The 15,382-nt window shown below is 44.4% G+C and overlaps 1 protein-coding gene across 1 annotated transcript in view; it reads right to left on the bottom strand.

Annotated features, from left to right (window-relative positions):
* SBNO2 (strawberry notch homolog 2) overlaps positions 1 to 15,382 on the bottom strand; it is a 2,660,605-nt gene that overhangs the window by 1,209,609 nt on the left and 1,435,614 nt on the right. Inside the window, exon 21 of the mRNA XM_044053813.1 lies at positions 13,221 to 13,303. Within this exon, the coding sequence (XP_043909748.1) occupies positions 13,221 to 13,303 (83 nt within the window). The remainder of the gene's footprint in view (positions 1 to 13,220; positions 13,304 to 15,382) is intronic.

Below are 15,382 nucleotides of genomic sequence, written 5' to 3'. Positions count from 1 at the left end.
CACTTATCAAGGGTATCAGAACTTGTCAGTTTTGGGATGCATGGCTAGGCTTAAAAAGGTTCTTATGGACGTTAGCCTAGTAAACACCTACGAACCTATTATTTCCAAAATCATACTTTTTTGAGAAAGATGTGTTTAATACAGTTTTAGCATTGTTTCTTCAAAGTCAAATGTTCTGATACTGGCACAAAACTATTTAGAAAGAGCAGTTTCTAAAGTTGCAAAATCATCAACAGTACAGAAGCATACTATGCAACCATACCATGTCTATAAACTTTATTTGGAAACCCAATAATCCTAACACTGAACTATACTCATGTTTGACATTTTCTTTTCCTTACCGAAGAAGTCATCCTGTGGCTTTTCTTGAATGCATGACAACTGATGGTTGTAGATGAAGTCCCACACAAAATTCTGATCAGCAGCTTTCTGCATCACTGCTACTGGTTGATCTGGCAGTTACACAGACATCCTAAGCTTCCTTCTGGGCAGGATTCACACAAAGTAAATGGAGCTTCTTGCCAATGGGGAAAAGCTTCTTGATGTGACACTGGTGCAGTCACTATAATGCTCCAAACTTCACAGTGGTACAAAGGAATGCCTTGTCTGAGGCATCCTACCGAAAATACTGAACCAGTCACTAACCTTCCCCACAAGAAGGGGAAGAAGTAAAGTAAAATATCAGCTTATCCCACTACAACATTCCAAATGGCTGCAGTCCACTCCAAAACCCACAGAAAATCCAACCTTTGTATAAAGAAGAAAGCTCCCTACTAATTTTTGAATTTATACTCTACAGCACTCACTCACAACTCATAAGTATCCCACATTTTCTTTTACTGTAAAATGTGATACAGCAGTAAACTTTGTAAAATGGCACCTGCTCTACTCCTGCCTAAAACAGAGAGCCACATACTACCTGTAAGTACTTACAAAATCACCAAACAGCGACATATTGTACTTATTAGAGTCCGTGAACTCAGATTGGGTTGACGGCTGAAGACACTCAGTATCCCCTTTGGTCTAGTTCACACAGTGGTATAGTAATTTGCACTTCATTAATTTAGATTTTCTACTCAATTATACTTAAAAAAATATAAAATCCACAACTAAAAAATGAAATCTGATTGGGGGAGGCTCAGCATAATTAAAAACGATGGATGTGCAGGTCATGTCTGGAAGCTACACAGTGAAGCATTTAAAGCTCTGGTAGCACAAAATAATAACCAATCTTTTTACTGCTTAAGAACTGATCAAATACTCATTTCATTCCTCTGCTCCATGCTAACAAAAGAACCATGATGAAGCTTTTCTCTTTTCCAATATTATTTTTCACTTTTTCTACTCTAAGTACAGTTTTGTACCTACCATAAATGTAGATGTTCGAGTGTTCACCCTGCTGCAGTCATCACACTTGGGTTATCCTGCCGTCAGGCGGTCCCGCAGTCGGCCCAAATTCCAAAGTCTTGGTCCGGTGTCAGTTGCTGTCGCTTCTTCCCTGATGTCAGTGCGCCAGGGGTATATAAGAGGCATCCAACGCCATTTTCTTCAGTTTTTCTTGCCCCAGATGTCAGGTGCCCCCAATAGGTAAGCAAAAAAAAAATATATATATATATATATATATATACACACACACACACACACATATATATATATATATATATATATACACACACATATATATATATATATATATATATATATATACATGGCTATATAAAAATTAAACAAAACCCTTAGGCACAAGCAAATACACCACAGAGGTAGTATAGGATAAAGTGGTAGAGATAAGTTCAGCTAGGTCAGAGGGGATGGAGGGAGGGTAACCTGGACTGCAGCAGGGTGAACACTCGAACATCTACATTTATGGTAGGTACAAAACTGTACTATGTTCATCGTGTTACCCTGCTGCAGTCATCACACTTGGGTTGAATCCCAAAGCTAAGGATGGGAGGTGGAGTCAAACAGGGTTAGAAGAAGCTAGTAGGCCCTGCAAAACTGCAGTGGCAAAACCAGCTCTAGTCTTAGAGTATAGAGGTAAGTGATAGTGTTTGGTGAAGGTGTGCACTGAACTCCAAGTAGCAGCTTCCAGAATATCCTTGGTTGGCACTCCCCTGAGAAAGGCTGCTGATGTAGCTGTAGCCCTGGTGGAGTGGGACCTAATGTTATCAGGTACTGGTTTCCCATGATGTGTGTAGCAGAAACGTATGCAATGTCCTATCCATTTAGAAATGGTCTGTTTTGAGATAGCTTTTCCTTGTGTTCCTGTAGCATAGGCTACAAAGAGCTGGTCAGTTTTGCTGAAAGCCTTAGTTTTATCAAAGTAGTAACGTAATTGCCTGTGAATGTCCAAAGAGTGCAGGAGTCTTTCTCCTTTGTTCTGGGGATTTGGGAAGAAGGTGGGCAAGGGCCACACTGGATACCACCTTTGGCATAAAGGAAGGATTAGTTCATAGAGAGACTCTGTCTTGATGAAAAATGAGGAAAGGTTCCACTGCCATTAGTGCCTGTAGCTCTGAGACTCTTCTAGCTGAGGTTATTGCTAGTAGTAGGGCAGTTTTCCATGAAAGAAATTTTAAATCAGCTGAAAAAGCTGGTTCAAAGGGTGGCAGTGTAAGCTTTTCCAGAACAAAGTTGAGATCCCAAGTAGGTGTTGGAGCTCTCCTTGGCGGTCTTAAGTTCTTAGCCCCTCTGAGGTACTGTCTGAGGAGTGGATGTGAAAATAGAGGAGGATCCGTGTTGTAATGAGCTGAAATTGCTGAGGCGTGGATCTTAATAGATGAAAAGGAAAGTTCTTTGTGTAACATCTCAGTTAAATGTTGTAGAATCTGAGGGATGCTTGGTTCAAGGGGATTTAGGCCTTTAGCCTGGTTCCAGGCGCAAAATCTTTTCCATTTGTCTGAATAGGTTTTCCTGGTGCTGGGCCTCCAGAATGACATCCATAACAGCTTTGGATAAAGGTGTTGGCTGGTTGTTTATATAATTTGCCATGCAGACAGGTTTAAAGTCTTGAGCTGGCTGTGTAGAATCTGATTGTCTCGCTGGGTGAGCAGTTGAGGAATTTGTGGCAAAATCCATGGTGGGCCCTGGGCCATGTTCCTTAAAATTGGATACCAATGCTGGCGTGGCCAGTCTGGTGCAACTAGTATCATTTGTGGCCTCTCTAATCTGACTTTCAGCAGTACCTTTGCTAGAAGAGGCAGTGGAGGGAAGGCATACACTGTTAATGTTTTCCAATTGAATGAGAGGGCGTCCACTTTCCAAGCTAGTGGATGGAAGGTCCTTGTGCAAAATTTTTAAAGTTGGTGGTTGTGGGGGCTTGCAAACAGATCTAAGTCTGGGCGTCCCCATTTTTGAACTATCATTGCAAATACTTGTGGATCTAGTTTCCATTTGTGTGGATCCATGATGTTTCTGCTTAGGTCGTCTGTCAATGTGTTTTTCTTTCCTGGCAGGAATTGTGCTTGTAATTGAACCTGGTAAGACAGTGCAGTGTTCCACAATGTCATTGCTTGCCTGCATAGAAGGTAGGAATGTGTGCCCCCTTGCTTGTTTATGTACCACATAACTGTGGTATTGTCCGTCTTTATTAGTAGTTGTCCTGGGTGTAGAAGGTCCTTGAAAGCTGTTAGGGCATTCTGCACTGCTAGCATTTCTTTTTGATTGATATGCAGGTGTCTCTGATCTGTAGTCCATTTGCCCTGAATGCACTGCCCTGCCATGTGTGCTCCCCAGGCATAGTCCGATGCATCTGTTGTCATAGTTTGCCTGGCTGTGGGTAAGGTGAAAGGCTGACCCATGTTGAGGTGACATGCCGGTGCCCACCATAGAAACTCCTGTTGAAGGCAGGGAATGAGTGGTATAGTTTCCAAGCTGTGGCTGTGCCGAGTCCATACACTTTTCAGGTACCACTGTAATTTCCTCATATGCAGTTTTGCAAATGGTATTAGTAGTATGCAAGATGCCATGAATCCCAAGGCCTGCAGAATTTTTCTTGCAGGGAGTTGGGTCTTTGTTGCCATTATTTTTAAATATTGAAACAGCTGTCGTTGCTTGTCTGGCATGAGATAAGCCATCTGGGCCATTGTATTCAAGCTGGCACCCAGGAATATTATGTTTTGTGAGGGCACTAGTTTTGATTTCTTTTCGTTTACTGTGTACCCTAGGCAACTTAGAAGGTGTTTGACAAATGCCAGATGCTTTAAAAGAATGTCCTTGCTTTCTGCTTGAATAAGGCAGTCGTCCAGGTATGGGTATATTTGAATTCCTCTGTCTGCAGTATGCAATTACTGGTGCCAGGCATTTTGTGAAGACCCTGGGCGCAGTAGATAAGCCAAAGGGCAGTGCAGAGAATTGATAATGTGTTGAACCTGCAATGAAGCGGCGGTATATTTTGCAATTTTGTCTGATAGGGACATGCAGGTATGCCTCCTTGAGGTCCAAAGTGACTAGCCAAGCATTCTTGCCCAGCATGGGAAGAAGCTGCTGTAGTGTTAGCATCTTGAATTTTGGCACTTGCAGATGTGTTCAGAATTGAAAGATCCAGAATGGGTCTCCATGCTTTGTCCTTTCTTGGGACTAGGAAGAGTCTTGAGTAAAATCCTTGTCCTTGCTCCTGTGTAGGTACCTGTTGAATGGCTCACATGTTCATGAGAGCTGTAATTTGTTTTTGTGCCTCTGCCCATTGATTTGGTGGCAGGTTTGGCATTCCTTTGATCCTTAGTAAGGTATGAAAGTGGAATCTGTATCTTTGAGAGACAAAGTTTAGAACCCATTTGTCTTTTGTGATGATGTGCCAGTTGTCTGCAAAAAATACTAGCTTTCCTCCCAAGGGAGTTGCCAAGAGAGATTTGCTTGGTAGCTTGAGGATAGAGTCATTGTGTTTGTCTTCTGCTAGCTTGGGGCCTGTCTTCTCCTCCTTTCTGGGTAGCAGAACCCCATTGGCAAGGTTTGTAAGGGCCCTGTGACTGGCCTCTGCCCCTTGGGAGTCTGTATTTGCCCCTCTGTGATCTGTCTGAAGCTGGAAAGGACCAGTTTTTTCTTGGCCAATTTCTGCTGAAATGAGGGGGTTGTACCTGCAAAAACTCCTTGACCATTTGCATAGACTTTGCCTTATCCTCCATTTTCTTTAAAACCTCTTCTGCTTTGACACCAAATAATACATCCTGTTGTAAAGATGCATCCAATAATTTTGCTTTAACATGGTCAGGGAGGGTTTGTTCTTTTAACCAAGCATGTCTACGTATGACAGAGCCAGTAACAGCTGCTCTACAGGAAGCTTCCAATGAATTAAATCCGCATTGTAAAGTATGTTTGCCCACCTGTTCAGCTGCATGCAACAGATCCTGCATTTCCTTGAATTCAGGCTGTTCTGAATGTGTGCTCATTTTTTGTTTTAACTGAGACATCAGGAATTGCTGATATTTCAACATGTGAAACTGGCAATTTAATGCTCTCATAGCCAGAGTTGCTGAGGTGTATATTTTCTTTCCCCATCTATCTAGGGCTCTGGAATCCCTTTCAGAAGGCACAGGATTTTTAGCCATAGAAGCTTTTGCTCCCTTAGGACCATGGGAAATTGTTTCTGGGTCAGCTACAGGGCTTTTATAAAGGAATTTGTGAGAGTCAGGTACTCTGTAGTATCTCTGTCTGGTTTGGCTGGAGCAGGAGGTAGAGAGTCTGGATTTAAACTAGACTCCAAGTAAACATAATCCACAATATCTAAAAACAGGAGGGATAGCAAGAGGTCTGTGCTGGGGTAGTAAAAGGAACCCTCAGAGCCTTTTCTTAAAATCTGAGTAATCCTGGCCTTCCCAGTGGAAATGTTCCCTCATGGTATGTAAAGTTCCCCCAAAGGAATAGTCTTCAGGGGGAGATGCTGAGGGAATAGAGTCTTCAGCATCAGAATCCTCATAAGGTGGAAAAGTGTAATCCTGTTCCTCAGAAGAATCTGAGGAGAGAGAAACCTGGTCAGAGGATGCATAATCCTCCTCTTGTCTTGGTCTTTTATCAGGAGGGGGATGGGAACCCCTGATAAGGGTAATCAAATCTTCAGACATCTTAAGCATATGTTTCTTAGGCATGGGGCCTTGAACTGTAGACTGATGAACAGTTTTCTTAGGTTTTAAAGGAGTTTTAAGCTTACATTTAATGGTGAGTGTAGTCGGTCTGAAGAAACCTTCTGCAACCGAAGGTGTTTCCACTGCACCGGTGTCTAGTTCTGTTCCAGTGTTGGTAGATGGCTGCATCGGCCTAGTAGACTCCGCTTGGGAATCCGTAGCTGTCTGGGGTTCCAGTTCTGTGGTCGTCAGGGGCTGCTTAGGTGCCTCACTGAAAACCAGAGAACCGGTGACAGGCCCAGCTGAGGCCTCGGGGTCTGGCTTAATCCTAGGCTGCCTGTCCTTATCCTTGCGTTTTTTATGAATGGCAGTCGTCGGCTGCTCCGACGGCAATGACATAATTAAATTTCCTACCAAAGTAATGCCGTGCGAAGTCAAAACTGCGTTTGATAGTTCGTATATTAAACCTAGCACAAAACCGACAACCTGTGACGTCGTGGTCTGGGCCTAGGCAAGGAATACAATAGGAATGGAAGTCCTTATGAGGTATTTGCTTCCCACAAGAAATTCAATTGTTAACTTTTTCGGACATCGGACTGAGGCAAGAAAATGTTCCCCAACGGGGTACTTAGCTTTATTGAAGACTTCGGACTGAAATTCAAATCGAAAATCTCAGGTGTCGGCCGACCGGCACTTGCGAACTGCTTCTGCTTTGGGCACCGCGCGGCAAGAAAGACTGAAGAAAATGGTGTCGGATGCCTCTTATATACCCCTGGCGCACTGACGTTAGGGAAGAAGCGACAGCAACAGACGCCAGACCAAGACTTTGGAATTCGGGGCGACTGCGGGACTACCTGACGGCAGGATAACCCAAGTGTGATGACTGCAGCAGGGTAACACGATGAACATCAGATTATATCATTTCAGAACAGAATTGGAGCTACTTTTAAGACAGCAATTACAGTAAATGCCGCTGTCAAGAGATAGCACCACACTGTTCCAGTATTCTACTTGGGGATACGGTTTAGGAGCCGTAAACTGATTGGTGATGCAGCAGAGGAGGACAAAAGTTCTAGTCTGACACTAGCAACTATTCTCAGCCAAAATGTAAATGATAAAAATGTTAATATGGCTCATTTTCTTTTGTTTCATTGTATGTTTGTCTATGTCTTGAATGATAACTTAATAAAGGTGTTTAAAAAAAACAAGTTAAAAAGCTATCCTCACTACAACAGCAGCAATGAGCATGTGGAAAGGACATTGGGGAAAAAAAGTACAGTTGTGTACACTTACCATAAATGTAGATGTTCGAGTGTATTCACTGTTGCAGTCATCACACTTTGAGAGCTGCCTGCAGGCAGATAACCCATCGGCCCGAATACCAAAGTCTTGAAATTTCTGCGTCGGATGCTGTCGCCTCAACCATGTCAGGTTTTCAGGGATATAAAACATGCGGCTGATGCCATTACATCAGTTTTTCTTGCCCCAGATGTCAGGAGCCCCCATAATAGGAAGCAATCAAACGGTGTGGAACACCTCCAGTAAAAAGTAAATACCATTTCCATAAGATATGGCCAAAAAAAAAAAAAAAAAAAAAGAGGATAAGTAGAAAGTATAGAAAGACTAGGGGGCTGGAGGGAGGGTAACCAGACTACAACGGTGAATACACGAACATCTACATTTATAGTAAGTGTACACAACTGTACTATATTCTTCGTGTTTCACTGTTGCAGTCATCACACTTGGGTTGATTTCCACAGCTGAGGAAGGGGTGAAGGCAGTCAAGAAGTAGTAGGGCTGGCTAGCAGGCCTTGTAAGACTGCTGTGGCAAATCCAGCTCTGGATTTGGAAGATAGGTAAGTGGTAATGCTTGGTGAAGGGACTCCCCTGAGAAAACCTGCAGAGGTTGAGGTAGCCCTAGTGGAATGAGGTCTGATTTCCTGTGGGGTAGGTTTACCATGATGTTTATAGCAGAAATGGATGCAGTGTGCTATTCATTTAGAAATGGTTTGTTTGGAAATGGCCTTGCCCTCAGCCCCTGTAGCAAAGCTGACCAGCAGCTGGTCAGATTTTCTGAAAGGTTTAGTCCTGTAAACGTAGAACCTGAGCTGTCTGTGCACATCCAAGGAGTGCAAGATCCTCTCTCCTTTATTCTGAGGATTAGGAAAAAAGGTTGGCAAATGGATGGATTGGTTTAAAAGCCACACTAGATACCAACTTGGGCATAAGAGATGGGTTAGTCCTGAGGGAAACCCTGCCCACATGGAAGATAAAGGGTTCCACAGCCATAAGGGCCTGTAGCTCAGACACTCTTCTTGCTGAAGTGACGGGTAACATTAAGGCTGTTTTCCAAGAGAGGAATTTTAACTCTGCTGTAGCAGCTCGCTCAACAGGGGGCAGTGTGAGCTTCTGTAGTACAAAGTTAAGGTCCCAGGCAGGAGTGGGAGCTCCCGTTGGGGGGTCTTAAACTGTTAGCTCCTCTCAGAAACTGTTTAATCAGATGGTGAAAGAAGAGGGATGGCTCATTATTGTAATGAGCTGAGATGGCAGAGGCACGAATCTTAATTGATGAGAAGGAGAGGCCCTTGTGGAGTAGCTCTGCTAGATAATTTAGAATTTGAGACAAGGAGGGCAAGGCTGTGTCCTTCCCTTGACACTGGCTCCAAGAACAGTATCTATTCCACTTTTCTGAATAGGATTTCCTAGTACCAGGCCTCCTGGCCTCAAGGATAACATCCAGCACCTGTTTGCTGAGGGTTGCTGGTGAAGTATTCAGGGAATAAGCTAGGCTGCCAGGTTCAGGGCTTTCAGACGAGGATGCAAAAATCTGTCCCTCCTGCTGGGACAGCAGAGAGGGGGTCTGCTGTAGCTGCCAGGGAGGCACTGCTGTCAGACTGCTTAGGAGTGGGTACTAGTGCTGGCGTGGCCAGTCTGGAGCAATAAGGATTGTCATTGGCTTGTCCTGTTTGATCTTGAGTACCACCTTTGGAAGGAGGGGCAGAGGGGGAAAGGCATAGATTGAGAGGTTTTCCCATGTGGCTGTAGGGAATTCCGGTGCAAAATTTGCTTAGTTGATGGTTTTGGGAGGACGCAGAGAGGTCCCACCTCTGGTGTCCCCCTACCTGTGTATTAGAAGTTTGAATGAGTTTGGTTCCAGTTTCCACTCATGTGGGTCCATTAGATTTCTACTTAAGTCGTCTGCCAGTGAATTTTGCTTGCCTGGTAGGAACTGAGCTTGCAGGTGCACTTGGTTGCTTAAGGCTGTGTTCCACAGTGTCATGGCTAACCTGCAGAGTGGGTAGGAGTAAGTTCCCCCCCTGCTTATTAACGTACCACATAACTGTAGTTTTGTCTGTATCAGTTGTTGTCCTGGCAGGATAAGGTATTTGAAGGCTATCAGTGCATTCTGTACATTTCTTTTTGATTGATATTCAAGTGAATTTGTCCTGGGCTCCATTTTTCTTGGATGCATTTGCCTGCCATGTAAGCCCCCATGCATAGTCTGATGCATCTGTTGGTCAGAGTTTGGACGGCGGGGTGGTCGTGAGAAGGGGAGTCCCTTGTTGTGGTCGAAAGCCTCTGCCCACCACAGGAACTCTGTCCTTAGGCAAGAATTGATAGGAATCACTGCTTCCAGGTCCTGGGAATGGTGACACCAGAGACTTTTCAAGTACCATTGGAGTTTCCTCATATGCAGCCTTGCATACGGTATCAGTAAATTACATGAGGCCATGAGCCCTAGGGCTTGCAATATTTTTCTTGCAGATAGCTGAGCTTGGGTGGCCAGTAGTTTGAAGTAAGTTGTCAAATAAACCTGCTTTTCTGGAGTGAGGAATGCCATCTAGGAAGTTGTGTTCAAGCTTGCTCCCAGGAATACAATCTTTAGGCTGGGTACCAGATGTGATTTCTTTTCATTGATGGTATACCCCAGAGAAGTTAGGAGTCTCTTTACAAAGGTCAGGTGCTGAAGTAGCAATTCCTGACTGTCCGTCTGAATCTGGCAATCATCCAAGTATGGGTAAATTTTAATATTTCTCTGCCTGCAGTAAGCAATGGCTGGAGCCAGGCACTTTGTGAATACCCTGGGCGCAGTAGATAAGCCAAAGGGAAGTGCAGAGAACTGATAGCACATAGAGCCTGCCCTGAAATGTAGATATTTCCTGCAAGATTCCCTTATGGGGATGTGCAGATAAGCTTCTTTTAAGTCTAGGGTGACTAGCCAGGTGTCCTTGGCTACCATAGGAAGGAGCTGCTGGACAGTAGGCATTTTGAATTTTGGTACCACCAGGAAGGTGCTTAGGGTTGACAAATCCAGACTACGGCACTAAGAGTTCTCTTTCCTGGGCACCAGGAACAGCCTGGAGTAGAAACCATGTCCCCTTTGCTCTGATGGCACAGGCTGAATAGCCCTGATACTGAGAAGAGAAAGTACTTGCTTTTGGGCCTCTGTCCACTGGTTTGGAGGAATGTCTGGGGTTGGCAGAGAGTGGAAATAGAAACTGTATCCCAGGGATACAATGTTTAAGAACCATCGGTCCTGCATAATATACTCCCAGTTTTTTGCATGCAGGGCGTGCTTTCCTCCTAGAGGTGCAAGTACTTGGGCATGGCTGGGAAGGGTTAAGGACAATTCATTGCAAACTTTTTCCATAAGGGGGTGGCTTACCCACTCCCAGATTTTGAGGAGGGAGCACTCCATTGTTTAGATCTGTGTATACTCTGAGATTGTAGTCTTTGTGGTCTTGTTGCCCCTGAGTTTGGGCTGAGAAGGTCTGGAAAGGATCAATTTTTTGAAGGCCAATGCCTACTTAATCTAGGTGGCTGCACGTTTAAGAAATCTTTAACAGTTCGCATGGATTTAGCTTTTTCTTCCATCTTTTTAAGAACTTCTTTTGCTTTCGAGCCAGTCTTGGTTTAATGGAGCATCAAGCAATTTTGCCCTGACATGGTCTGACTAGATTTGTTCCTTCAGCCAAACATGCCTTCTCAGAACAGACCCAGTGACAGCAGCCCTGCAAGATGTTTCTAAGGCATCAAAACCACACTGTAAAGTATTTTTACGAACTTGGTTTGCAGAATGCATTAAGTCTTGTAAGTACTTATTTTCCCGCACAATCAGGTATCAACAATATTTTTTGTTTAATTAGATCAATAATATGCTGCTGGTATTTCAACATGTGAAACTGGCAATTTAAAGCAGTAATGGCAAGAGTTCCAGAGGTATATATACCTTCTTACCCCATCTGTCTACCGCCCTAGAATCCCTGTTCGAAGGAGTAGGTTTATTTTGGCTGTAGAAGCCTTAATACCTTTAGGTCCATGGGAAATGGTCTCTGGATCCACAGTGGGAGTTTTAAAAAGAAATTTGTGAGAGTCAGGTACTCTGTAGTATCTGTCAGGCTTTCTAGGAGAAGGTGGTAAAGTATCAAAGGTAAGGCTGGATCCCATGAAGACATCATCTACAACATCCAGGACCGGGGGAATAGCCAGAGGTCTATGCTGAGGCAAGTCTAAAAATTCCCGGAGTCTCTTTTTGGACTGTGGATAGTCCTGGCATTTCCAGCAGAAATGCTCTCTTAGGGTATGCAATGTTTCACTGAAAGAAAGGCCCTCTGGGGGGGAGGCTGAGGGAACTGATTCCTCTGCATCAGAGTCCTCATAGGTAGATAAGGGTATGTCTTGGTAATCACAGAGGTCAGAGTCTTCAGACTCATGGTCTGAAGAATTGGAAGGAAAATCACTAATTTTTCTTTTAGAGGGGGAAGGCTGGCTTCCCCTAATTAAAGTAATAAGGTCTTCAGCCATTCTAAGCATTTGTTTCTGTGGCATGGGAGCCTGAGAATGTGCTTTGGTGGTCGGTTTATTAGGCGTAGTGCGAACTCTGGGCCTGAGAAATTCAGTAGATTTAGTCATTAACGAAGTAGTCTGTTTAATACTAACATCGGAAGGTCTGAATACACCCTAAGAAGCCGGTGCCTGCACAGCGGCTCCGGACCCATCCAAGGTAGAGACATCTGCAAGTTCTATAGTCGAAAAAGCATCTTGCGGCATACCAGACTCCGAAAGGGTCTCAGTAGAGGCCTGTGAATCGTACAAGTGGGTAACAGGGACTGCAAAAGCGCCTGAGTACCAGTGGACTGATGACTAGCTTAATGGAAGTGTCGTCGGCAGTTTTGGATCTATGTGGCCTCTCTCTGTCTTTATCTTTGCATTTTTTCGGAAGGTCGGTAGTCGGCTGGCTTACCGACACCATTTCGAAATACGGAGAATGAGAGCAAAAGAACTGAGAGACAAAAATAGCCTGACGAATAGTTTGGGCGTTGAACAAGAAACAAAACCGACAGCGAGGGGCGTCGTGGTTTGGGCCTAAACAGGTGACGCAGTCAGAATGAAAATCTCGGAGGTATTTGCTTTCCATAGGCAAGACCACTGTTGACTTTTTCTGACATCGGTTAGAGCAAGAAAAAAAGGATCCCCAACAGGGTACTTAGCTTTAAAGACTTCAGGTTTGAAACTCAAAAAACGAAAATTTCAGGTAGCTGCCGACCGGCACTTGCAAACTGCTTCTGCTTCAGGCTCCCGCACGGCAAGAAAAGCTGATGTAATGGTGTCGGCTGCATGTTTTTTACCCCTGACTACCTGACGTCATGGATGAGGCATCAGAATCCAATGCAGAAATCCCAAGACTCTGGAATTCGGGCCGACTGAGGGTTACCTGCAGGCAGATAACCCAAGTGTGATGACTGCAACAGTGAAACACAAGAACATCAGCAATCGCATATTAGTACATCTGGGTCTAGACTTAGAGTGACTGTTATTTTAGTCAGTGACACTTTTAGAGTACTTAAAGCAAAGACTACAAACCAAATTAAATCAATCTTTCAAGACTAAGTCATATTATTAAGTACAGCAATACTGCATCACAGTAGCTGTAATCACAGTAAACTTCACTGGTAATGACCTCTACAGTATGCAACTTCAAAAGCATCACAGTTTTTTTTCTGTTTCATGTCTGGTTTGCAGACCTGTTACTTTCACAGCTCTTTCCAATGGCAGTATTCTTAAAACACTCTTTTACAGCATCCACACTGCAAAACATTTCACAGAAAAATAACAGACTTGCTTTGTTGCAAAAGCATATTTCCCTCCAAAATGTCTTACGTTTTCTTTTCATGCCATTTCCTCTGTCCCGCCTTCTCCTAGTTGAGGGAAAGTGCTTCTGAATAAGTGACAGAAAAACTCCTCTGAAAGAAAAATGTGAATATTACAAAGTCAATAATTAATTCCAATCTACTGTGCAGTTCGTAATTAAGCTAACAAAGCATCCGTCTTTTAAAGAACAGCCATAAAGTACAGTTGTGTACACTTACCATAAATGTAGATGTTAGTGTGTATTCACTGTTGCAGTCATCACCTGTGGGTTATCCCTGCTGTGGTAGCCCTTGGCTGGCCCAAAATCCAGAATCCAAGTTTTTCTGCGTCGGCTGCTGTCGCTTGTTGACTGACGTCAGGTCGTCAGTGCTATAAAGTAAGGCAGCCGATGCCATTACATCAGTTTTTCTTGCCGTAACCAGTCAGAAGCCCCAGGAAATATGGGAAGGTGGTCCTGGTGGCTAACGGAGATCAGATGGCTTGGTAGTTAAGGTCTTCGCCTCCCATGCACAAGGTACAAGGATTGATCCTGACCTCAGAACCAATGCCTATTTGGAGTCTGCATGCTCTCCCTGCGTCTCCGTGGGGTTTCACCCATGTCCGAAAAACATGCTGAGTATTTCCATCTCAAACTCACCAATGAATGGAGCTGTGGGCAGCAGCACACACTCTACATGGTGCCCTATAGGGCGAAGAGATGTACAGACCAACCGCTTTGGGCATCTACTTTGGTGTGCAGTATCCTCAAGATAGGAGAATACAGATCACAGACTACCACCGTGGCAGGGCTAGCCACTCAATGGTGTAAAATATGACTCTAGGTGATTTGGTCATGTTGAATAATGTCCCAAAAATGGGCATGGGTAGTTACCGGTGATAAGTGGGGTGAGGACCCGGCCTACTCTGACCCACACCAGGGACCCATGCTAACAGTGGGAGGGGTATGTGTGCCCCTATTGGCCAGTGTGCGCCCACCAGAAAGCCCAGCAGCCCTGGATCAATAAGCTACTGGCTGGCCGGTGTCTAGTTGTCCAGCCTGGGTTACCTGGGATAGCTCTGTTGAGCAAAAGCTGGATGTAAAACCAACCAGCCTGCCAAATATGAACTGAGAACTGCTACGCTTAATGTAGGTTCACTGACAGGATGCAGCATGGAAGTGGATGACATGATGATACGGAGGAGGCTGGACATCCTATGTATCCAAGAGACTAGATGGAAGGGCAGTGCAGCAAAGCCACTTGGCTTGGGATCCAGAGCCTACTACTCAGGTGGAGGGCAGGCTAGAAATGGTGTAGGAATTGTGGTGAGAGAGAGGCTTCAGAAGACAGTAAAGGATATCATCAGAATTAATGACAGACATGGCAGTCAGACTCCAGTGTAATGATGAGGCAACATTCATAATCTCAGCCTATGCCCCACAGCAGGGGTGTGATAGTGAGGAAAACAGTGCATTCAGACAGCAGATGCAAGACCTACTAGATAAAGCAGGGCAACATGAATTGGTGTTGATAATGGGTGACTTGAATGCACACACCGGGACAGATAGAACAGGCTATGAGGACTGCCTTGGCAGACAAGGGTGGGGGCAACAGGAATAAAGAAGGATAAGCCATTCTAGACTTCTGTCTGGCAAATGGCTTGATAGTAATCAACACATGGTTCAGAAAGAGAGACAGTCACAAGATCACATACAAGAGTAGTCAACATGCAACTCAGGTAGACTTCCTCCTAGTAAGGAAAAGGCACCAGGGTAGAATCCATAATTGCAACATCATCCTCAGTGAAACATTCAGCCCACAGCATAAACCACTAGTTGCCACAATCAGCTGCAAGAAGTGGTCAGAGAAGGCTCTAAGGTCAACAGAGACCACGCTGAAGACCTGGAAGTTGACAGGAGAGAAAGTACAACAGTTCATAGGAATTACTCAGGGCTCTAGCACCCTAAGTGGATGAGGAAATGGGTGGAGTTGAAGAAGAATAGGCAGCACCTAAAAACAGCATGTGTTAGGACTACAGAAAAGATATGTGGAAGAGCCAGGTATGGAAATAAGGTACATAAGGAAAGCTGGTTGTGGAAAGCAGAAGTCCAGGAAGTCATCAAAAGAAATGAGTGCAGGAAGAAGTGGGAGACGGAAAAGACTGATCAGGCTAGGAAGGACTACTGGCTGGCT

Source organism: Protopterus annectens, chromosome 13.part0 (assembly GCF_019279795.1).
Source record: "Protopterus annectens isolate FY-2018-M chromosome 13.part0, PAN1.0, whole genome shotgun sequence".
Taxonomy (NCBI): Eukaryota; Metazoa; Chordata; order Ceratodontiformes; family Protopteridae; genus Protopterus; species Protopterus annectens.
The sequence above is the reverse complement of the archived record's forward strand: the minus strand, read 5'-3'. Positions and strand labels throughout refer to the sequence as shown.